Raw genomic sequence first — 24,443 nt, 5'->3', positions numbered from 1 at the left:
AACTCACATGCCTGCTGGCCTGAGCTGATTTCTCTTGAGTGTGGCTGGGTGACTGGGGAGGTGTTTGTTTCCAGGCTTCACAGTTGTAGAAGGATGAATACCACATGATTGTTTGTGGCTCTAAAAAATCCTCACTACTAATGTTAGTTTCCTACTACAAAATGTGGAGGTATCACTTAGGTCCTGAAAGAGGGTAATCGGGAAGCAAGGGTGATGGCAGGAGAATAGCAGATAATTGTGCAAAGGAGTTTAAATCTGAAATATTAAGGTGTTTTTACTTAAGTTGTCAGTACATTCACAATGGGGATATGTTGCCTTAGCTGACTTTCTTTTTAATGGAACTCTATCCAAATCCATTCCTTTTAAAGAGTACTGGTTCAAGCTCTAAATGTTCATACAGTTGAATGTATTTTATTGAAGGATCAAGGACACCAACCCTGCAGAGAGCAGGGTCATCACTGAGCAGGTAGAAAACATGGAGAGGCTTCTGGCAAAGCTCAAGCTGGAGATCCAAAAGAAGCAAGACATTCTGCAGTGGGCCCAAAACCAGCAGTCCTTCCTGCAAGACAGCCGTAGGCTCCTGTTGTGGGCAGAGGGCATTTGGGAGAAACTGAGCAGTGAAGAAATGGGTCTGGACGTAGGATCTGCAGAGCAATTGCTGAAGGAACATCAAGACCTGCTGATAGAAATTGGCTCTCAGAATGAGAGGTAGAGAGATTCTGGCAGGGTGGGCAGAGTGGGGAGATATGACAACAGTACTGTGAAAATGAAACGTGTAAATCATGTACATAAATTGTGCATGAAGGTGATATCGAAATTTTATTCACATGCACTTGAACATTTGTGACAGAAGGACACTGCAAAACATAAAATCTTGTCAGCTTTTGCATACTTATCCTGAAGGCTGGGGGAGGAAGAAGGACGAGCTGTATTTTCACAGTAGTAGAATTCCACTAGCTCTCCTGACACTCTCAGAAAGTGCCATCTGTACTTTATTCCTGTACCCCATTTCTTCTCATGACTTATGCTTCCATTTGCCATAATTTTCAGTTCTTCTTCTGCACTGTTATGAATTTCCAGATACTGTTGGCCCACCTTTCCCTTTAAATATGAAAGCCTGCTTATGTGGGCTTTCAGTCCGGCTGGGGAAACCTCACCTACTGCCTCCAGCATGTACCCCTGAACAATAAAACAGCTGCACTTTGTAGTGCATAACCTGCAGGGAAAAGGTAATAGGGAGGGAAGCTTGGTTTATGGGTGCTGCCAAGAGAGCAAAGAGCTGTGATGAAAGAGAATTCATATTCCCTCATGCAGTGAGGTCTCATTTTTCTTTTTGATTCTGGGAAGATTTCTTCAGCTTGAAGAGCTTGGGCGCAAAGTAGTCCACCAACAACCCAGTAACAACAGGAGCAGAGATGTCCACCAGACCATGGAGAGACTTGCCAAGGAGAACAAAGAGCTGGAGGAAATGTGGGAAAAGCGATGGAAAAAGCTGCAGGATGGCCTGGAATTGCAGAAGTTCAATAGGGAGGGAGACCGTATCAATGCAGCCCTCTCTGGCCATGAGGCCTTTCTCCGGGGGGATGACCTTGGGGTATGGACAGCACCTGATCTTGTTTCCTCCTGCTTCTCCCCATCCAAGGAGTAGCAACAACCTTCCTTATTAGAATGGCTTCTTTATTCTTCTGATCACGGCATTTCCATGCTTGGGAACTAGACTTTCAGGATCTTATTAACATTCTTATGTTCTTACTCATCTTAATGAGAACAAAGCTCATTGTCCCTCAAAAAAAAAAATTTAAAATAGCTAGGGTTGTGATTTGTTGCTGTTTGTCCATGTCATATGGTTTATATAAAATTGACTCATCCATTAAAAAATAAGGTTTCCACTTAAATATAGTAATTTTTTTCAAGTAAAAATGTAACCTTTTCTTTAAAAAAATTATTTTTCTTTCATTAATTTAAGAATATTAAAGCATGTGAAGCAAAAAACAAATGCAGACAATATTCACAAAATCAGTGAAGAAGGAGGTTCGCTGCCTCTTATGTTCTCAACTGAACCCAAAACATTGATACTTTGGGATCAACTGAGTGGAATAAAGTTTTACAAGTTAGTCTTCTGTATTGTGTATCCCTAGATGGGCCAGACTGGGGACATAAATTTAGAATGTAGATTTTCTTAAAAGGTAAAAATGGAACCATAATGGAAACATAGAATAGAGAAACCAGATATGATGCAAACCTGCTGATTGTTTGTAGCTCTGAACATCCTTGGGCTTGTGCAAAATGTACACTCTATTTCCTTTCTGAGAGAGGAGGAGGAAAGTAAGGTCCAACTTTTTTTTTTTTCACTGCTACAGAAACAATAAGAGCAAGAAAATCTTGATAAAATTTTCTTTTTCAAATGCAGGACCATGTAGATGCTGTTCGAAGCCTGCTGAAGCAACATCAGGAATTTGAACAACTGCTGATGGCACTGAAGAGACGAGTGGAAGCGCTCAATGAAAATGGGGTGAACCTACTAGAGAGCAGGCATTTCGCATCTCATGTGTGAGTCCAAACCCATTGCTTTTTTATTTAGCTTTAATAAATGATCCAGTGTGATCATGTGAAATGAAAAATTTTCTCTGAGGAGAAATTAGTTGACCTCCAATCCACAATTTGATGGATAAGGGATCCAAAAAGAATTCTTTTCAAAAAATAGATTTCCTGTGCTCTTAGGACAAATGAGCTTTAGGTTAAATGAGGCATTTGGCAGAATGCCAATATTCTATTCACTAGAATAATTTGTTTTGAATCATAAAATACACATAATGATAAAACTTCCTTAGAGTGAACTCATTAAATGCCTACAAAAAAGAACTCCTTAATTTGTCAGTATCACATATTAGAAACATGTTTTGCTTTCAAAAAGTTGCTAGAGGCTTCACAAGCAAAATTCTTCAGGAGCAGCACCTTTGTGTTTTTGTCCAAGCTGAACTGTTATCTGTAATTCCTTTTCCTGTCCTAGAGCCACTAGGATCTAGTAAGGGGAGCCCTTTGCAAACAAGAATTAGAAAGAGAGGGTTAGAATGGACCTCTTGGATCAGAAGACTGTGTTCTTGTGATTGTAAGTGATAATGTCTTGAACACTCCCTCCACAAATTTATAAAACTGCCCTTAAGATCTGATTTCTTGCCAGCACTACTACCATTAGAAAGCCATTCCAAAGCCTCATTGCACTTACACTGAAATGGAAGTTATCAGTTAATTATGAGTAATATAACAATAATACGAAGCAGAGGGAGGTCTCAGTGTTCCAGTGTATGGCTGCAGTACGCTAATGTGACACAGCCATACAAGAGGTGAATGGACAGGGACATACAGCCCTTTTTCCCGTCAGCAAAGTTGTAGAAACTAGATTACATTTATATCATAGTCATGACTGTAGCATAAGCAAGGGGAACCAGTATTAGTACAACATTGGACTTCTTGTTTTTCTTGGTAGTATTGAAGACAGAATGGTCACCCTCCGAAGAAGGTGGGAGCAGCTGATACAAAGCAATGCCAAGCGAAAGCAGAGGTTGTTGGATTCCCTACGACTACAGGTAACTGATACTGCAGATTTGGTCAGGCATCTGTGATCTGTAAAATTTGGAATTTTACCCTTTGTCTTAAAATGAGACAAAAACTCAAACTGCTGAGCATTCCTACTACAGCTCATTTTCTCTTTGCTTGTGGGACAGAGCTTTGTTTTCCAGGGAGCAGGTGATGCACTGGCAATAAAACTTACAAAGCCATAAACATAGAAAATTTAAAAAAAAAGAAAAAAGGAGATTCTGAATAAAAAATATCAACAGAATGTTTTGTCTACTGGTTAAATTTATTCTGTTCATTACTTACTATTGTTCTGGACCTGGACCTTAATAACTTAGTACGGTTAATCAAAGTTTTGGCACCAAGCTTAGTTTCTATGCTGAGACATGAAGTTATACTGGAGGATTGGTCCTCTTCTGGTTAAAATATTCTATCAACTATGGAAAACTTCACTCACAATTACAGGGAACAGATTAATAAATGTGGTAAAAAAGAGACCAAGAGATATTATGATGGCTTAAAACCTCATCTATAGTTCAAGACCATACTTCTTCATTAGTTAAATCAATTTAACCCTTTTTTGTTTTCTGTAAGGAGTTTAATCGTGATGCTGCTGAGCTTTTGATATGGATGGAAGAGAAGTACAAGATTGCATCAGATGAATCCTATCGAGATCCAACAAATGTTCTACGCAAGCTGAAGTGGCATGAGGCTGCTGAGAAGGAAATGTTGGCTAATGAGGAGCACTTTACAACACTGATAAAGGTGAAGGCAGCTTTGGAGATGTTTTCCATCTTGTACTGAAATTCAGATATGCTGACTGCTAATAAAGTGATGCATTGTGTTTCTCCAGAAAGGAAATCAATTGATTCAAGACAACCATTACGCTGCAGTTTCTGTCCAGGAGAAGATGTCAGAGCTTCAGAAGAAGTGGAGGGAATTGTATAGCAAAATGATAGAACGAGGTGACAAACTGAGACAAGCTGGACAGCAGGAACAGCTCATGGAACTGCTGCAGGTCAGGAAGTCATGAGGAACAGAGGGGAGGAATGGCCTAGGAGCCTGGTTCCTCTATTGTGTGGACACCACATAAAAGAGAATACCATCCAGATAGAAGTGGTTTTTAAGGTCTCCATTTTGTCTACAGTTCCTGGAAAGAAACCCCAATATTATACTGTCCAAGCCAACTTCAAATTTATGAGCACAATAATAGTGCCAGAAAAGCATCAGGCTGTTGAACTTGGGCTCAACACTGCATCTGTGTGGCCATCCTGTACTGGGAAAACAACCCAAACTCTGTCAGGGGTCAGTGCTATGCAAACATAACTGCTTGCCTGGAGGCAGTCTGGGGCTGCAGGCATGGCACTGTATTAAGCACATGGTCTTCCAGTCAAATTTTATAACAAGGACAATATGCTGCGAAGCTGTTTTGAGACCATTGTGAATGGAACAGCTGTTGAGTTATAGCTACAGTCTGAAGTCTTTGAGGATTGTCTGACTCTTTTATATTATGTTGCTGAAGATATTTCAAAGAGACTGTTTTCAATGATGTGATTTAGTGTTTCAGAGAGAAGAGTATTCCAAAATAGTTCACAAAACAAAATATTCCCAGAAGATGTCTCTTAGAGACATCCAGACATCATATTACCAAGAAAGGACAATTGGAATTAAAAATTGTGTCCAGGAAGCTGTCATAGGAGGGGATAAGAAAGTGTTGAAAGGACAGTATGAGTGTGCTGTAATCTTTTCCTGGCAGGATGCCAAAAAGAAGATAGAAAAAATTGAGAAAGTTCTTCAGGAATCTGAGACAGGCCATGATTTGCGCTCCAGCCGTGATCTACTCAAGCAGCACAGACAGCTGGAAGATGAGACACGTGAGCTGGCAGAGAAAATGAATGCCATTGTATCTCATGCAAGGAAAATGGCCACCAATCACTTTGACTCCCAGAGGATTCTGGATGAAACACAGAAATATCTGAAAAGGTACGGTGTCCCTCTGTTTTTTGTCTCTGCCCACCTCTTGTGACAAATTGCGTTTTTTATTCTACCTTCTAAAAAATTTTCTTGGTTGACGAAGTTTAACCCATACTCAGGAAAGATTTCTCTTCCCAGCTGGAGCTCTGATCTGCACCTACACAGCTGCCTGTTGACCCACCTCAACCTTTATGACTGAACATTGCTCCTTTCCAGCTGCACTCTTCCTCTAGTCCCTTTCTTATCCACAGGTTGTCCACTGCTTTGTAAGAGGTACAGTGATCCAGCATTTAATACATCACAGGACAAACCTAGGACTTTTAAAAGTGTAAATAAGTTTTTCTCTGCTTACATTTAGTGTTATCATATAGGTCTGCTTGCCAAGGGACCCTTGTATGTGCAGCCAGTACTAAACATTGAAATTTAATTGCAAAGAATTGTCCAGTGCTTCGAAATCTCCTGATGGTGTTGTAGTCTAATTCCCTTGGCAGAATGAGGATAAAGCTTTGTTTTAACATATATTTAATGGATGACCCCTAGGTTTGAGTCTTTGCAAGCACCTCTTTATGAGAGGCATAAGTTGCTGGAAGCTGCTGTGGATCTTTATGAGTTCTACCATTATCATGACATGGAACTGAACTGGATCAATGAGCGCTTGCCTACTGCCCATTCCACCAACTGCGGGAAGTCCTTGGATGTGGCTCAAAACCTGTTGCAAAAGCACAAGGTACCTCCTTTAATCAAGTGCTTTATAGCATAGTTACCCACTGCACTTCACCTCAGCCTACAAACCTGCCCCTTGCACAGTCAAAGCTTCCAAAAAGTACATTCACTGATCCAGCTCTGGTCCAGATAAAATGGTTCAGTGGATCGACACAAATCAGCAGAGTGGTGGTGATTTTCAGAACAAATACAACATTCCCGTGAGAACTGCAAAATTTGTTGTATTATGGAGAATTATTAATGTGAGAAATTGCATAGCTCTTCCCAATAAAAAAGGGTAAAAAAACTAGTGCATTTGACACTACATAGAAAAGAGTAAATAAAATAAAACTATTGTAGTTTTCTGCTTATGGCTTCATTATAAATTGTATATTGAAGTTTGTGTGTACTGGATTTTCTAGGAGAGCATATAACAGGCATTTAGCAATTATCTTAAATCTCTACCGATTTTTAAATGGTCTGAACAAGCTACAGTCACTGTATTTATAAGGACAGATTAATATTCATTTCTGGGGAGTTTGATTCTTTGCAGCAGCTCCTCACAGCCAGAGTGGTACCTCAGCTGTCCTGCACCACGAGCAATGCTGGATTTTGTAGCACCTTAATTGCAAATTTCATGAGAACATTTAAAGACTGGTGGGGAGGATTTATGGAGCAGTAGTCCAATAGTTTTCATGGTACTGATGACAGTGTCTCTCTTTGCATCATCCTCCAGCCCCTTCATCATCTTGGCTATTTTATTTTTCCATGACCAGCTCAACATTTTTTTCTGATTCCACCAGCTTTGTGTCTCATCCTGGGATCTGCTCCTTCTCCCAAATCTCCCTGGCTGCTGGACAGGGGAAGGGGCAGGAGCATGGTAAAGAGGGGACTTTGGTGTAGGGAAGTTAAGGGATGTGTGCTGCTTCCTTACACACCCTTCCCTCCTCCCTCGATGGCAGTACCAAGAGCAGAGCATTGTGCGTGTGGGGCTGGCACCAGTGACCGACGCTGCAGGAATAAGACAGCCCTGTTGTCCACTTGTTATACTCTGCCCACTGTCACCAGCTGCCAGTTTTGCTTACAATTAGGAGCACATAGAATTTACTTGTCCTCACATATCTTCCTTTATTCCTACTTTTTCTTTTCCCTCATTCCCAGGAACTGCAGGCAGAAGTGAATGCCCACAAACAGCAAGTCCAGCGGGTCCTGGATAAAGGAAAGACAATGATTGTAGACCAGCACCCATCAGCTCAGAAAATAAGTGAGAAATGCCAGGAGCTTCTGACTGCCTGGCAGGGCTTGGAGACATCTTGTGAGGGAAGGATGAAGCAGCTGCAGCACTCAGTTGGCTTCCAGGAGGTACAAATTAAAGCAAAGAGCTTGCACAATAGCTTCTTCAGAAAAACAAGAGGACCAAAATGTTAAAGTGAATAAAAAAACAGCTTTGCTGGGACTGGTATTCTCTCCAACTTCTTGAGGCCAGACTCATGGGAATGGAGGGCTGGACTGTACAGTTGAATGCAGCCCCCACTCTCAACCTGCTGCTCTGCAGGTTCCCTTGGGTTCTATACCCATCCCATATAGCTGTGCACAGAACACACATTTCTCCCAGTAGCAGCTCCTTTCTCTGTGTCTTTACACAGTCTCAGGCTTCAACTTACTGATGTAATGAATCCTGAACTGGCCCTTCATACTGGAGAATTATGACATGGAAATCAGAAAAGAGAGGATTTCTTGTGCTATCCATTCTTCACCTGTTTCACGCAACAATTTTCCAAGCAATAAAATGATACTCAGGAAGAGCTACTCTCAAATACTCTCAGATACTCTCAGAGCAAGTTAGGGGTTTTGGCTTTATTCTTCTCAATAGGCTTCTGGACCTTCATGCTTATCCTGTTTAAAAAAATAAAATTTAAAATGGCATGCAAATATTTATATCGATAATCCAAATTTTCTGTCATCAGTGGGACATTTAGGAGTGCAGTTACTCAGATGGTACATGCAGTTTTGTAGAAATAAACAGCATTTTCATGGAGTTCACAGCCCCAGTTAAAGTATGTTCTGTTCGATCGTCTGGCCTTTATTTCCTTTATATAAGAACACACTTGTCAGAACTGTAGATTTTATGAAGCCTGATTCTTTCAGTGATTTGAACTTCTCAGGCAGAGAAAGAAGAAATGTCCCACTGATATTATACACTTAGTTATCCTGCACTGAAGTCTTCCATCTCTGATCTCTTCATTATTTTATGATTTCACAGAGAACGGTGAATTAAATATCAAATAAAACATTACAGTAAGCCTTACAGTGCACCATCTATTTAGAATTTATTAGGTAAGAAAAATGTCATTAATTTTTTGAAAGTTGAAGCTTATTTGTTTTCTCTTTAACTGATAGTTTTTAATGAATACATCAGACCTGGAGGCTTGGATAGCAGAAAAATATCCACTTGCAACAAGCAAGGACTACGGTAAAGATGAAGATGGAACACTGAAACTCATCAAGAAACACAAGGTATTTCTCTGCCTAAATTCTGTGGGCTAGCCTGATCTTTTGGTCCCTCTGCAGTCATAAAATTGTTTATCTTATTGGTAGTTGAGTGCCCAGCCATCTACAACATTTTGCAGTGATATATGTCTACATATGGATAGATTGATAGAAGAGATCAGTGCAGTTTACTAACTTGGTTGGTAAAATGTAGTTTGGGAGGAAAGGAGGATGGTGAATACTCTCATATTCCTCTGAGGCCAAATCTGACTGTCTGCTTTTCAGTTTCAACAGATGCAAGCAGAAGCCTTATAATTTTTTCCTAAAATCAAAGATACAGATAAAGTATTTATCCAGGAATACTTTTCTCTACCTAATATTCCATCAGGGAATTCTAAATGTCTTTATTAATCTAATTAGTTTGAATTTCTGTACAATTTTTTTGAATGTTGCTAGAAAATAATCTAAAATTAATCAAGTCCTGGAAATATCACGTCCTTCCCAAAAATATTTCTTTTTCAATCACTACACCCTAGGCTGTTCACAGAGAGAAAGTATCTCTGACAACTGACTCTCAACTCACTGTTTTTCTTTGTCAGGCACTGGAGCATGAGATTGCCATTTACCAAGATTTGTTGAAAGAACTGAGTGAAAGTGCCCAAACTCTTCCTCTTGTGGGCTCCATCCAGTATATTGAGGTTGATGCACCAAAGGAACAAGTTCATTCAAGACTCCAGGAGCTACAGGAGCTAGCAGCAGCAAGGTATAAACCAGAACTCCCCCTTGGATCCTAGAGTAGTATCAAAGCCCACTGAAATCAAGAAGAGATATCTCCAGTTACTTCACTGGAATTTATATTTATTATATTATAAATAAGTTATTCATTATAATTATAATGTTGTTGTTGTTAATAATTTTATTTTACTTCTATAGTTTTATAATTAAATTATATTATCTCTTCTTTTTCAATTATAATTAGGAAATTGCTTGTTTCTATATTATAATTCTGTGCATTTATGAGCTTTTCATTTTACTTAACAAGGAGTTTTGCTACATATTAAGGATTTGATATTTACCAATTTCCTCTTTATCTTTAATCATTCTCCTGTAAAGTGACTTGAGGTGCCAGATTCTGGCTTGTATTTGTAGTATTTAGAATCTGCTATCAATAGGAAAAAATATTATTAGAATATTCCCTTAATGTTACTTGAAAATTACTTGATTTTTACATATTGTAAGGGAGACAATAATGGATACACTTATTTATATACCCAGTGACTGTGCTAGTATAGGAAGTCTTTGACTCTTGAATCAATAATTTACTTTTAATTTCACTTTCTTTCAGATATTATTACAGCAAGATATTTACAACAGGACAATTGGCTTGTACCAAGGGTTTTAACACTTCCAGTTTGTTTTCAGAAAGGAAAAAGTGTCTGAACAACTTAGATTTTTCTCCCACAAAAATTTCACTCAGAAAAGGAAGAGGGCTCTGCAAGCAGAATAACAAATCTGAATACTAGAATAATTAAACCTAAAGAAAATTTTGGTATTTTACCTTTCTTTTTTAATCTCTTTTACAGCTGACAAAGTAAAAGCATCTATAGAAAAACCTGTGAATGAGAAGTTCAGAAAAAGAAATAATCTACAAATATCAAAAGGCTTCCGTGTGTTGAACACAGAAACATTTTGTTTTCATTTTTCTAAATGTTAACCTGTGTCTTGTGGTGCCTTATTGGTGCTCTGGTTTGCACCTCTCATCTGCATTCTCCTTGGGCTGGACTCTTAACAAGTTACATCTCTTGTGATGAACATTTGTGACTCAAACTGGGAAGCCAGATTCTTCTTTGCTGCAATATTTGATCAATGGCAGGCTGACAGATGGAAAATTGATATATTTTTTTGCTGTGGAAGCCCTGTAACATGTCTGGCTGAATTATAAAGTAATCTAGACCATTGGAAATACATAACAGGTTGGAGCAATTCTGCCAAACAGGCAATATGAGAATTGCATCCAAAGGCTTTCACAGCATCTTCTTTCCTGATGCTCAGGAAATATTTCCTTCTCATTTTCACAAGCAATTCAATTATCTTTAGAAAGACAGATCAGGACAGATATGGAAACAAATTAAGGGGATTCTTTCTCATGGAAAGAAAAAAACCCAGTAAAAGCAATAACAACAAACCCCAAGCAAAATCAAAAACAGAGCAGAGAAAGAGTTCAGATAGGCACAGTTCAGATAGGCACAGGAAATTCAGCTCATGAGATGAGCATGACCTGGCTGACAGCTGTCATCCTACAATCATAATTTCCAAATCTGAGAAATAATCAGCTCTTTCGTTACAGAGAATGAGTTTTGATGGTGAGAGGTTTTGGGGATTCATTGGAAGAAAGCTACTGATAGCCCTTCTCTTCTATTATTAATTATATTATCTTGTCTCCTTCCCCTAACAGAGGGAAGAAGCTCCATGAAACTCTTCTCTTGCACGAGTTTCTACGAGAATATGAAGATCTGGAAGACTGGATCACTCAGCAGAAACAAACAGCCAGCTCTGAAGACTATGGAAATGATTATGAACAAGTTTTGGTGAGTTTTTTGAGTACCAGATTAAAAAATCAAATAAACTGTATGTAGTGAGACTCTAAACAGATGCTAAAATTGTCCTTGAAAATTTAAAAGATAAGTAAGAACTAAGTATAAATAGCTGGAAGATGGGAAGAGAAAAGGGTGAAGTGGATGGGAGGGTCTGAAGAACAGGCAGTATTGCATCCTGTTACCATGAGGGCTGAGCTGTCTGAAACAACTGCATGCTAAAATGTCTACACCTTCAGAGAGCAAATATTTTCTATTTTTAATAAGTAGATATTTCAGTATGGTATCCATTTAGGATTTTTCTTTTTCTTTTTTCTTTTTGATTGTGATTGCTGATATACAGACATAGCATAGAAACCAATCTAATGTCAGCCTGTTACAAATCACTGCAATGTCAGCCTGTTACAAATCACTACAATTCACCTGTTCATCTTAATTTTTGTAATTTTTATTATTTATTTCAAAATAGCTTGTGTCTTAAACCTTAAAATCAGACTCCATAATCCATTTACAGCACTGAATACACATTTGCATTCATGAAGTAAAACCGCATAATTTTGTAATTGAAATTCATTGCACATAGAATGCTTATTTCTGTCCCCAGTAGTCATGTTTATGCCTCCCATCTGCATCACAAACCTCATGTTTCGCTGAGAGTTTGAAGCTTCTCATGGTCGTTGAAGGTAGAATCCAGTCATTCTCTGAAGTTTGTCTATCTCTAAGTATTATCAGCTTATTACCTGTTCTATGGCTGTGTTCTGATGAGCAGGTATGTTTGGAAAAAGAGAGCACTTAAAAGGGGTTTTCTCTTTATTCTTGTTTTCCCTTCTAAAGCAACTTTGTGCCAAATATGATACATTCCAACATCAGTTGGAAGCAGCTGGGAAAAGAGTTGTGGCTTTCCAGCAGCTGGCAGACAACTTGCTGAGCCAAGGGTATTCTGAGTCCTGGGAAATTCGGCAGATGCAGAAACAACTAAGGTAGGAGCCTTGTGTTAGGTCTAAAAGGCTTTGTCCTTTCCATCTGCTCTCAAGGAGGAGGAAGTAACAAGAAACTAGGAAGGGATAGGGCATGTCCTCCTGATTCTCTAATTGCAAACTATGTAGTTTGCTCACACAGAGTTGCTTCCAGCCTCATTTAAAAACAAACATCATACTTGCTGTTCTGTCTTCTTGTAAATTGCTTTGGAGGTGTTTTGCAAGGTGAACTTTCTTTGCCCTTTGAAACAGGATCACCAGCTGAAAGGCTCAAAGTGAAGTTTTATTGCTTCTTTTTTTTTTTAGTTTGAATCCCATCGCTGCTCTGCAGAATAACATTGAGATGCTCTGAGCTTCTTAGTTCTGGCATCAGTCCAAACTGGCCCAAAGAAGAAGTGTGTCTGCAGGCAGCTGTGGTTACCACAATATAAGAGAGTTATTAAGCTGTTAGAGAGTGTCCAAAGGAGGGCCATGAGGATGATGAAGGGCCTTGAGGGGCAGCTCCTCATATGAGGAGGGGCTGAGGTCACTTGGTCTGTTCAGCCTGGAGAAGACTGAGGGGAGACCTCACTGCAGTCTGCGACTTTCTTGTGAGGGAAAGAGGAGGGGCCGAGGCTGATCTCTTCTCTGTGATGACCAGTGACAGGACCAAGGGAATGGCCTGAAGCTGAGTCAAGGGAAGCTTAAGTTGGATATTAGGAAAAGGTTTTTTTACCCAGAGAGTGATTGGGCACTGGAACAGGCTCCCCAGGGAAGCAGTCACATCACCCTGAGTTCAAGAAGTGTTTGGAGAAGGCTATTAGATGCATGGTGTGATTCTTGGGGTGTTCTGTGCGGGGCCAGGAGTTGGATTTTAATGATTCTTGTGGGTCTTTCCCAACTCAGGATATTCTATGATTCTATGACTCAGTACTCCAAGTACTGCATATAACACCTGAAAAGTGCAATTGAGGGGGGGAACTCTTAAATAGGACCATTTCTTTAAGTTCCTGGAGCAGACAAGAGGGCAGAGTAGGGTGAGAGATATGTTGCCATTCAGAGAATAGCTCCAACAGAATTTAAAGGCAGGAATTAAAAACTAAGCAAGAACAGGTTCTGTTTTCAGTATTTCTTTAGACTGTTGGTCTCCTTTATCCCTAGTTTAAATGTTTCACATTGTTCTTTTCCCCATTCTACCTTGAAGGAACTCCTGGGAGGAACTGTTGGAAATGACCAGATCACGAGGGGGGCGGCTGAGAGATGCTGAGGCAATTCACAAGTGTTACCAAGATCTGACAGATGCTCTGACCCATATTGAGGTAAAAATCCATAGGAAAATTTCATATAATGCAAACTTTATTTCAGCTTTTTTTTTTTTTGTGGAATATTCTTATGATTCTCAGCATTCTTACTGCTGACTTCAAATCCTGGGTAAATCTTATATACATGACTGGTTACCTTATGAGAATCACTGGTGAAACCAGATGGAGCTGGAGTTGCTGATCTGTGGGAAAAGCCGAGAAGATCAGGGCTTGCACTAAGGTGCCTCACAGTGCAATGCATACAGTGATGTTGTTTGCAGTCATCAGGCCTAAGAAACTACTGCCTTACCATGGTGGTTCTTTGTACACTGTTGTAGTTTTATGTGTGCTGAAGAACTCTCCTTTGAAAAAGGCATTTGTTTGGATTACAGTGACCATTAGCCTGGAAAGTTGTCAGGCAATCATGTGATCTGATGTGAAAAGCTGAGCCAAAAATCTTTTCCTCTCATTCCAGTGCCCAGTACTGGCAATAATTTCAAACAGTCCCAGCATGAAAACTAGGGGGAGAAGTCTCCTGAAAAAAATCTTCAGCCTTCTGTTTTATCTGAACATCCTGAAGAATTTCACAGAGAAACCACATCCTTGCTGTAATGAGAGGTGTGGTTTCCCTAACGCAGATATTTACAGGAGGCAGTGATCCAAGGGGTTCCACTGTTTGCAAGGCAACAGGGCTTTGTTTGGTTACATGTGATGAATTTTCTACTTGTTTGTGCTGGCAGAGGCTGCTCTATTCAACCATGTTATTCCTGTTTTCTTCCCCTGTCATGAAGAGAAAATCAAACATAATATTTCACCAATTACCAGCTGGGCTTTTCAGAACCTGGTGCTTATTTAACTTCAATGATGAAGTAGTTAATGCTGAGACAGTGACAAATAATGGTTCAAAAATACTTCACAGACCAACCGTTGTTTTACCCCCATGCTGAGTTTGGTCCAGGCAACCACACACCCTTCTTGCATGGCATCTTGTTAAGAGTTTCACACCAGGAAGAGAGAGCAGTTGTCTCATCCATCCCTTCCTGTGTACCCTGGTCAGAAGCCTACCAGGGAAAGGTGTTCTCAGAGGAACATAGTACTAGAAGATTTTGCTTAAGTCACCAGCTCCAGTGCCATCATAGTACAGGCAACTACAACATGCATCTCCTTTTATAGCACCTTACCAAGACACACTGTTGGTATCCCAAACTAGCCTCTGATTCTGTTGCAGAAATGCAGTTCTACAATGGTAAGATATGTTCTGCTAATTTTCCCTAAACTGACCTGGAACAAATTTCTAATAATTTTAGTGACAGTGCAGTTGTCCAGCTGAAATGCCTTTTCATTTTGCATACATTTCCAATGCATGTCTGGGTAACAACTACATCCATTCAGAACCTTTGTTGAATTAAAAAAATGTTTATGTTTCCATTTATGTAGTGGTCCCTCCATTTCTCTCATCTTTACAGTAATCTTTCTTGTGCCTGTATAACCAAAATTGTATCTAAAGATGGTTAACGGGAAGACCACCTGTATCTCAAAGAATGGACTGAAACTGTTGCTTGTTAATGCTACTTTTAAGAATTCACTGCCCCTGAAGTAGGTATTCAAGACTGATTCCCAACACAAAGCCTGTAAGAAATTTTCTTATATTTTCTGATCAAGGAAAGACACAAACCTTCATTTCTAACTGTCCATTTGAATAGTTTAGCCATTAAGATATTTAGAAGTGAATTACTAGGAGATTTTTCTGACTTCCCTTTAGCTATCATAGTTGAGTAACTCAGAATGTCCTCAAGTGTGCAGTATGAGTTAGAGTACCCAATATTATTTAATGTAGGCTTGTAGTGAGTTTTGCTTGGAAATGGGAAAAAAACCAAAGCTTTCTCTTATTTCTTCTTTGTAGGAGAAGTCCAAAAGTATTCCAGATGATGTTGCTAAGGACATGAGAGGTGTGCAAACCCAGCTCCGGAACCATGTGGCCTTGGAGCACGAGCTCTCTGGGATTGAGCAGCAGGTAATGGCAGTCATTTGTGGTCTTCAATGTGTAGCCAAAGTTCAAGTTTCCAAGATAAGCATAATAATAATTTGGTATTGTGAACCAAATTATTACAGTCTCTCACAGAAAGCCTGGAAATCTCTAGTGATTTTCCTTCATTTTCTGGGTTTTTTATATAGTCAAGGTCTGATGGCAGTGATAAAGTAGGTAATTAAAACTTATCAAATAAGGCACATACTGTAATAACTACTGACAGTAGTTCAATATGACTACTGAAGTGATTCACAGGGATATTTTTGATCATGGTTTGAAATGTAGGATTATGCCAGGCTTTGCGATATGCTTATTTTCTTCTTCAAATTGTTCCAAGTGATTTCAAGGAAAAATCCAGAATCAGTTTTATGTGCAGAGAAAATTAATATTGGCTCAAATTGGATTGTGAGAAAAAAGGATGGCACTCACAATACAAATATGTAAATATAATGTAAATAAATGTAAATTTTACAAATATGTGAAATTGTATGAGAACAGGTACCTTGTATATGGGAGACTTAATTGGCTTCAACAAATATTAAAACTAGCATGAGTTTTCACTCTTGTATAATATGTGTAATAGTATACAATAGTATATACAGTGTAAAACACAGAATGAGTTATACTGAGATTACTGAAGTTATCCCAGTATTACTTCTCAGGGGCCTCAAATATTTTGGCCTTAGCGCAGTAACATTAGAATTGATCCCATCAGCTTCTCATTACTTTTAAGAGTAAAAAAGCATGAGACATGCAGGAAGAGAATGTAGTCACAGTTAAGCTATATAGTCAATGAGCAAAAAATTGGTCTGCTATTACTTGCATTATAATAGTAATTATAATACTACTTTCATTATTCATATAATAAATGGTGTAGTGAAAAAGGGAAAACAAATCTGCCTCTGAAAAATCACTTGTGATGAACCTTGACAAACACTGGATGTCACTATTACTCCACAAGACATTATAAAAGTTTTTGTTTAATACAAGTAAAGTTAAGTCAGAAAATGTTGCTTGAATTGTATTTTCATGTACAGAAAAGATAGCCCTTATCAGGACTTTTCTAATAATAGCAGGATCTCCATGATGCTGTCCTCCTAACCCTCTTCTTTCATCCCCTGTGCACAGCTGCAGGAGCTGATCCACTCTGCAGATCAGGTGCTGCTCCATTGCTCCAAGAAGCAGGTGGAAGACCTGAAAGCAAAGCAGCAGGCAATAGTGGCCAACTGGAAGGCCCTGAAGTCCAAAGTGGTGCAGCGTAGGAGACTCCTGGAACAAGCCTACAAGCTCTATGAGTTTCAGGCACATGTAAGCACCTCTGCCCTTTGTCCCTCACTACTCAGGGAAGGTTGCCTGCAGTGGGTGTGAATCAGAGGTGCACTTCCAAACTGGAAAAGGCTGCAAGTGCTCTCTGTATTATCAATCAAGCATTTAGTGCTTATAGGTATTTAGAAAGGTGTTAGAGGATAAGGATCTTTTTTATAGGATAAGGATTTATTTACCTTCTATAAGAATAGAAGCTTCTATCCAGAGGTGTAAGGAATAATTGTCAGCTGTCAGAAGCAGTCACCGCTTTGCAGGAGTAGCCGTAATCTCTTCAAAGACTTTGCAATTTCCACTGAGTAAGAGTGACAAAAAGAGATGTTACTGTCCCATTTATAATCCACTTTTAAATCCACTTTAAGTTTCTTATAAGTGTTTAAATCAGCATTACCTGTCATATTTTATATACAGAAATGTTATATAGTTAGAGATAAAGTATGTTTATGGCAGTTTGGGGGTTTTGAGGGTTTGGTTTGTTTTTCAACTGTTACAAGTTCCATTATCATGTGCAGAACTGTTGATGGGGGAATTGGGGTGATTCTACTGATGTCGGTCAAAAGTTCATTTGCCCACTGTCTTTCTAACAGTATCTAGGACTGACAGGAAGAACAAGACAAACTTTTAGAATGTATTCTTCTATCATATATTGGATTCTTGAAGTCTTCAGCCTGGAGGCATTTTCATCAGGACGTGAATCTTGGTGGATTTCACCATTAAAATGTAGTCACTCAGAGTTCACTTCTTTATTGATTTACTTCATAGCTCACATCATAGATTTAGTTTTTCACTTCAGATTAAAAGTATTAAGTTGTCCTGATCCTGTGGGAGTGTTATTCTAATTTTTGTTGCTGGAATGATGCAAAATACCTTAGGTTGGAATTTTATCTGAAATGTGTGATGCAGCCTGTGGTCTGAATGACAAATCTATAGCTCATGTCTTGCTCTGACAGTGTGTCCTTTGATCTTCATGACTCTTGACATCATAAAACAAAATGACAATGCCATATGACCATATTCTCAGTGATGTGTCTGGATGGGACTATGCCTCAGGCAACTCCCTGTCTCTTTGATGTTAGGCTGATGGCAAAAAGTATTCCCAATCCTATCAATTTTCACCTCCTTATATGAAAATAATTCCTGAAGAAGTGAAGAGCTGGTTCTGCAATTTGGTAAGCCTGTCTTGCGGCCCAGATGGGACAAGGCAGGATCACGCGGCCATGGCTATATAACCGTAAGAATTTCAGAAACTCTACAGTTGGTTAGAGCAGCTTTGCTGCAGAATATCACCCAAACTGCTGAAGGCAAAGAGGCAACTTTGCCTTTCCTCTTTCACCTGTGCCAAAAGGTGCACAAATTTAATGTTAGTCATAGCTTCTCAGAATACTTTTTTCATTATATTGTTCATATGCAGTCCACAGGGCTTTTTCATTTAAAAATTATCCACAGATTAAGTGAAATAAACAAACAAAATCAAATTCCATAAAATGAGAATTCTGCACCATCATCTAGTGTATTTCCTTACACCCCAGCAAGTACAATTTTAATGTGATTAAATGGCAGAGCTGAACCTAACTGACAACACACAGCTCAGCAGAGGGCTTCAGACTTTGTCAAGGATGATGAGTGTAGACACAGACTCAAAGTATTTCTGAATGATCTGAGGCTCTTATTGTGAAGTTTGTGCTAGGATCTGCACAATCAGAGTCACGCTCTGCTTAGGAGTTTCCTGCAGACTGATGCCTACTCTATCCTTAAATATTGCAGGCAGTGGTAGTCCAGTAACCTCTTATTGGCTCTTGATTTGTTTCATTGCATTATATATCCTGAGGCTTATGGATTTTTTCCTAATGCTTAGCTCAAAAATCTCAGGGACTTTTAGACATTTGCAGTGCCAAGTGCAACGTCAGTGTCTACATGACATCCAGCTGTGTGAAGGAATTAGTTCTGCAAATGGAAATTAGGACAACAGGTGTGCGCTACCATGGGCCACTTTAAAAGGACCACGGTCTTTTTGAAGACTCATTTAGTAGCTATGTTTACTGGCTTTTAAAAAGCAGTGTCTTGGCTTTAAAGGCTAAAGTCAGGACCCCAGACTGGCCAGTTTCAATTTTGTGGTGCTTTTCTGATTTTTTTCCCTGGCTGTCTTTACAAGATTTACATGATATCAACAAAAATCTATGGGTAGAATGGAGCAGCCAAGAATCTTTTTCCATTACATAGTTTTCTTTGGTGAAAAAGCCAGCAACCATTTAAAAGATAAGCAAAAATATTTCATTTTCTGCAATAAGAGAATTTTTCTTCAGTGCTTACTATAAATAATAGTACTTCAAAGTACATTTTATAAACCTGAAAGAATATTTACTACCTAAAAAAATTGAATAAACTAATCCAGACATAGCTAAACTATAACCAATTTTAATCATCATTTATAATCCCTCGTATATCCCTGACAGTCCTAGTTTTCTCCTACTGCAGATTCAAATAAGATGCCTAAAGTAAGAGACTGTTGAAGGTATAGAATCAAATGGAGAAAAAGATATACAGAGAACAACAAATTATTTTTACTTGTACCGTTTTCTTCAATCACAGTTTAAAAATAAACCTCAGGGACGTTTTTAGCATTTTCATGGTCATAATTGCTTCAGACATTTTGACTTACTGCAGTTGTATTTATTGGTTCATCAGATTTTGAAAGTAAGCTAGCATGACATACTTGTTCCTCCCAATCTCAGTCCTATAGTTCCACATACATTATATGCTTATGCAATTTCTTCTGACCTGTGATTTACCCTTTTCCCACTTCTATTGGAGTGCATTTGTTTTTCGCCTGAAAATTCTCACTCTCATTTTAGAATATATGCATAACCTAATTTTCCAGTAGATTTGTATCAGCAAAAGTTTTCACAGAAATGTAGGATGACCTAACAATGACCACATAAATGTAGGTTTATCCTTTTTGAGGGAATAACATCAGAAAGTACTTTAATAAAGATGGATTAAAGAGCAATAAATGATATCATGCTGTCACTGATGCAATATGACTATTTGATTATGACACTACAAACCATGTAACACAGTATATAGGAATTCCTGCAGTTGTGTTATCCATCCTTATAAAATTCATAAAAATACTGCAAACACTAATGAAATATTTTATTTATCTGTGATTTTATTACCTATTATTCACTTAAAGTTGAAGAGTCAACCTTAGATTTTCCTGCCTGCTAACCTAAGCTTGAGCCCTGACCTGAATTTTCATATTTTCTGGGGTTCCAGGTGTGGGACTATTTCTTATGGACAGCAGAAATAATAAGGGAAATGCGAGCCAAGGAGTCTATTCGGGACATATCTACCAGCAGCCTGAGACTCACCCAGCACCAGCAGCTGCTGGCAGAGATTGAGGCACGAGAAGAGAAGTACAGTCATGTTGTACAGCTAGGACAGTCCCTCTTGCAAGATGAGGAAATGCCATCAAAAGAGGTAATCGAAACTCCTCTGAGCTCAGTCATACATATTCAGCACTGGACCCCAATGTAACTATGATTCTGTATTTTATCACACTGCAAGATACAAGTCACATACTCACTTGTCCCTGTGCATGACCTACATTTGCCTCAGTATGTGACCTATCTTGGGCACGAAAACATCTGCTTCATTTCTAACTCCAGCAGCAGATGTGTGGAGGCATCTCCTGAAGGCCCCTTGCAGCAAATCTGGACTGTTTCAAGAAGTTCACCATGTTCTGAGCCACAGAGTCAACTCTATCAACTTCTACCAACTTGTTTGATTTTCAAACAAGTGCTACACTTTGTATTACAGGGGTATACCCACACCAGGACAGTCTGGACAAAATCCTCTCAACCAAAGAATGAAAACAATCAAACATATGAGAGAGTTTAAAGATTGATTGAAACATTTTCTGTAGAAAAACATTACACTAGAAAATACACTAATAAAATATACTCCCTGGAAATGAAAGATTTAAATCAAAATGTCAGTTTACTCAAGACAAATAGCTTCTAAGATTCGCACAGCATTTATTTCTTTTTCAGTACCTACCAGCTCATTTCTGCCCTGATAATTCATTAACATGTCTCTTGAATACCTTCAGAAAAATGCAGAGTTTGTGCAAGTTACTCTCCCATCTCACCAAACTATTTCCTGAAAATTTGCTGAATATTTCACTGTATGACTATGGTAGCTAGAAATCTTGCTGACTTTAAAGTCCTTTGTGTGTAGAAAAAGGCAGGAAAAAAATCATTCATAGAAAGCCTGTGGATATACAGTGCTTGAAAGCTGAATAAAGTCCAGCATTGTGGCATGAATTCACTGACTAGAAAATTATGCTATGTTGATAATTTATATTTTAATATCTAGAATATAAAAGTTTGAAGTGCTATAATAGCACTCTTAATGCTTAAAGATAATGAAGAATTAGGATCTGATGCTAGAAGTCACACTTGAGAAACCGTTACCTTTCTTTGCTCTTGGTCTGGACTGCTATATATGCTGTAAGAAGCACTTCTCCATTGCAGAAATGAGGCACCTTTGGCTATCTCTCTGCCCAAACAGAAGTGCTAGAACTTGTTCTAGTTGTTTTGTTTTGTTGGGGTTTTTTTCTGTTTAATAAATTGATGCAATTTAAAGGGATCATCCACCACTCCACTTAATCCTCTCTTCTGTCAACTTACCCAGATCATGGGATATAAAGACCAGCACAAGTTTATAATTGGAATTTTTTTTCAGATTCAGCAGAAGCTACAGGCTTTGTTGGAAGAAAAGAAAAATGTATACAATGCATGGAGACAGAAGAAAGAGTGGCTGGAGAAAATACACCAAGAACAAATGTTCTACAAGGATTGGGATCACCTTGACATGCTCCTGAACTCACAGGAGGTAAGCAAATTATAAACTTGAAATAAGCAGCTAAAACTCATCAAGCATGTAAACTCTTTCAAACTAAAAAGGCCACTAGTGTTCACCTACAGCTTGAAATCCTTGTGCCTGTGTACAGACAGGACAGTCTCTTTTATTGGTATTGTTTGTGTTGTGGTATCACTTGGAGACTGTAGAAATGTGCAAGAAGCTCTCCTTTCTCATATAGGGTTTAGGTATGAAACAGAAACAAGTAGATGATCCTTACCTGAAAGATAATTCACTGCAAATATATCTAAGAGGGAACATACGAGCATCCCAACAGAAGAGGGAGACAAGAGTCCAATATTAGTCCACTTTACAAACAGATCTCAGCTTGCCAACTGCTTAACCACTGACAAATTTGGTAGGATTCAAAGAGAAAGGAAACTGTAAAGAGGGTTTGAAGGGATTTTACTTTGCAGGTGTTGGTGGAATTCTCACCTCAGGTTAAGAGTTATGCTGGGAAAATGTAACTAGTGAAAAATGGATGTCAGCAGTGCGAGTTAATACAGAAAAGTGAATTGACTTCTCAGTTCTGCAAGGGCGTTGATAGGAGTGTGTAGAACAATAATGAAAGAATTTTTAAGGGGTATTAACTTCTGTTTGATGCAGTTGAGAAAAACGAGCTAGTGAAAAAGGCCATCTCATGAAAAAAAGAGGGCAGATATCATCAATGCAAAGAGACAGAAGGATGTTCTTATTATCAGCATTTTGCAGCTCTTGAAATAGATTTTTTTCGCTATTATTGAATTATATTTTGTCTTTCTTGCATTTTCTTTGATTCATATAACTATTTCAAAAGGTTCCATTTCAAGGTCTGGCATTTGCTATTACAAAACTGAGTGCAGTCACTCTGAAAATTCAAGAATTGATAGATTGCTGCAATTGTGCTGAGACTTAGCATACAAACCACATCAATGGGTTGCAGGTTGCCAAACTGAGGAATTGGTGCAATGCTGGAGGAGGTTGCACCTCTGGGTTATTTTTCACTAAGGAAAAATAATTCTTAATTCTCCAAGACTACTGAGAGCAAAATATAATGGCTCTTATTTTGCACTGAGCTCTGTTTTCCACCAGTGCTTTCCACTGGCACTAAATCCTTTTGGAAACTGACTCTGAGCTGTGCCATGCTTAACCCTTTGTAGCACGTGGGCCTGGAGATTTCTGCTACTCCTTCCTTGAAGGAAATGCATGTCTATAAAATTCTTTATAATTGGTTCTTTTAGAAAGTGTGACTCGCATTCTGGATTTTGTGATATGAAGCAGAGAGTTTCCCCTAGGTGTAAAATATTACATAGTTCTGCCCACTATTTTTTGCTTATATAGCAAATGACATGATTTGCATTATATCTACCTCAATTCCCTACCAAGCAGTGGTACATCATTGTTAAGCTCCTGCATAGGAGCTTATCAGGGAAAATGTAAACACTACAAAAGGTTGGTCACTGTATTTTTTTCTCTTTTCATTAAATGGATACCAGCCAACACAAAGAGGCACTATCACTACAGCATCTGCTTTGCTCTGTGTAATGCAGGGGTCAATGTGTGGGAAGCTACTGTGAGTAGGTGATTTTTTTGCCCCTCAGTTGCGAGTCCTGGTTGCAAAAGTCTGTATTACTCATACATGAAAGGGTATGAAAGGGTAATGTACCTGGCATTTCTGGTATGGCCCCAGCACTCTCTTACAGGTCAGTGGCACTTCATATTACTTCTTTGTTCAGATGAATTTGCCATTGCCATAGGCTGTGACATAGACTGCCACAAAAGGGCTGGGTGTTCATCAGAGGCTAGGTAAATTCTCCTGGTGGGATCAGAAACCAGAAGTTTCTTCAGCCAAAGCAAAGCCTGAGAACGAAGACTGTGACCTTGAGGACCATGAGGAGCAGTTCTGTTATCAGAATCTTTTTCCCACAGTATCCTCTCTATGAACTTCCAGGGAATCTGGTGCTCAGTTTTCCTCACTGACACTAAGCATCCAGCAGGTGGAACAATAAAGTGAGGATGCTTGGCTGTCCCTTCCCACAGCTCTTCACACAGACCACACTTTACAGTCAAGCTGTCTTTTGCAGCTGCTCCCATCTGCCATGTAGATCAGAATAAACAATTTGACAGCGGAGTGATGTTCCTTAGTCACTACTTGTATTTCAATTTTCCACAGTTGAAGAACTCTTGGAAGACAAATCTATTTCTTTTGGATTGAACTCTGTTACTACTATGTAGAGTTAAAATGTGGCTGCATAGTGATTCAGACAAGCAGGATCATAGGAAAGCAATTTTTTTCAAACATGTTTTTAAAAAATAACTCAGCCAGGACATCAGCTGAAGACTCTCAAACAATTTTCCCAATGGGAAGTTCATCATTTGTTGCTTTCAGAAAGGACAAAAGCAAACACACATTCAAAAAGGATTCCTATCAGGCAAACAAATAGAAGCAATCTCTCCACCCTTTGCATTTCTTCTGACTTTTGTGTTTGAGTTAAGGCTGTTATGTGCATTTCACTTCTTGTGTCTGCAAAATGTCTGTATAAGGAAGCATGCCATAACTTTTCAATCCTATTTTGGCTGTACTTCATATGCCATA

The 24,443-nt window shown here is 38.8% G+C and overlaps 1 protein-coding gene across 1 annotated transcript in view; it reads left to right on the top strand.

The window, feature by feature from the left end:
• The window catches only part of SPTBN5 (spectrin beta, non-erythrocytic 5), a 90,481-nt gene that overhangs the window by 18,466 nt on the left and 47,572 nt on the right, over positions 1 to 24,443 (top strand). Inside the window, exons 16-33 of the mRNA XM_030950438.1 lie at positions 421 to 708; positions 1,348 to 1,594; positions 2,411 to 2,550; positions 3,488 to 3,587; positions 4,171 to 4,341; positions 4,430 to 4,594; positions 5,333 to 5,559; positions 6,091 to 6,277; positions 7,414 to 7,614; positions 8,653 to 8,769; positions 9,342 to 9,505; positions 11,198 to 11,330; positions 12,171 to 12,316; positions 13,497 to 13,611; positions 15,497 to 15,607; positions 16,751 to 16,930; positions 20,222 to 20,425; positions 21,692 to 21,841. Coding sequence (XP_030806298.1) covers positions 421 to 708; positions 1,348 to 1,594; positions 2,411 to 2,550; positions 3,488 to 3,587; positions 4,171 to 4,341; positions 4,430 to 4,594; positions 5,333 to 5,559; positions 6,091 to 6,277; positions 7,414 to 7,614; positions 8,653 to 8,769; positions 9,342 to 9,505; positions 11,198 to 11,330; positions 12,171 to 12,316; positions 13,497 to 13,611; positions 15,497 to 15,607; positions 16,751 to 16,930; positions 20,222 to 20,425; positions 21,692 to 21,841 — 3,046 coding nt within the window. The remainder of the gene's footprint in view (positions 1 to 420; positions 709 to 1,347; positions 1,595 to 2,410; positions 2,551 to 3,487; positions 3,588 to 4,170; positions 4,342 to 4,429; positions 4,595 to 5,332; positions 5,560 to 6,090; positions 6,278 to 7,413; positions 7,615 to 8,652; positions 8,770 to 9,341; positions 9,506 to 11,197; positions 11,331 to 12,170; positions 12,317 to 13,496; positions 13,612 to 15,496; positions 15,608 to 16,750; positions 16,931 to 20,221; positions 20,426 to 21,691; positions 21,842 to 24,443) is intronic.

This window comes from Camarhynchus parvulus, chromosome 5, assembly GCF_901933205.1.
Source record: "Camarhynchus parvulus chromosome 5, STF_HiC, whole genome shotgun sequence".
Classification (NCBI taxonomy): domain Eukaryota; kingdom Metazoa; phylum Chordata; class Aves; order Passeriformes; family Thraupidae; genus Camarhynchus; species Camarhynchus parvulus.
The sequence above is the reverse complement of the archived record's forward strand: the minus strand, read 5'-3'. Positions and strand labels throughout refer to the sequence as shown.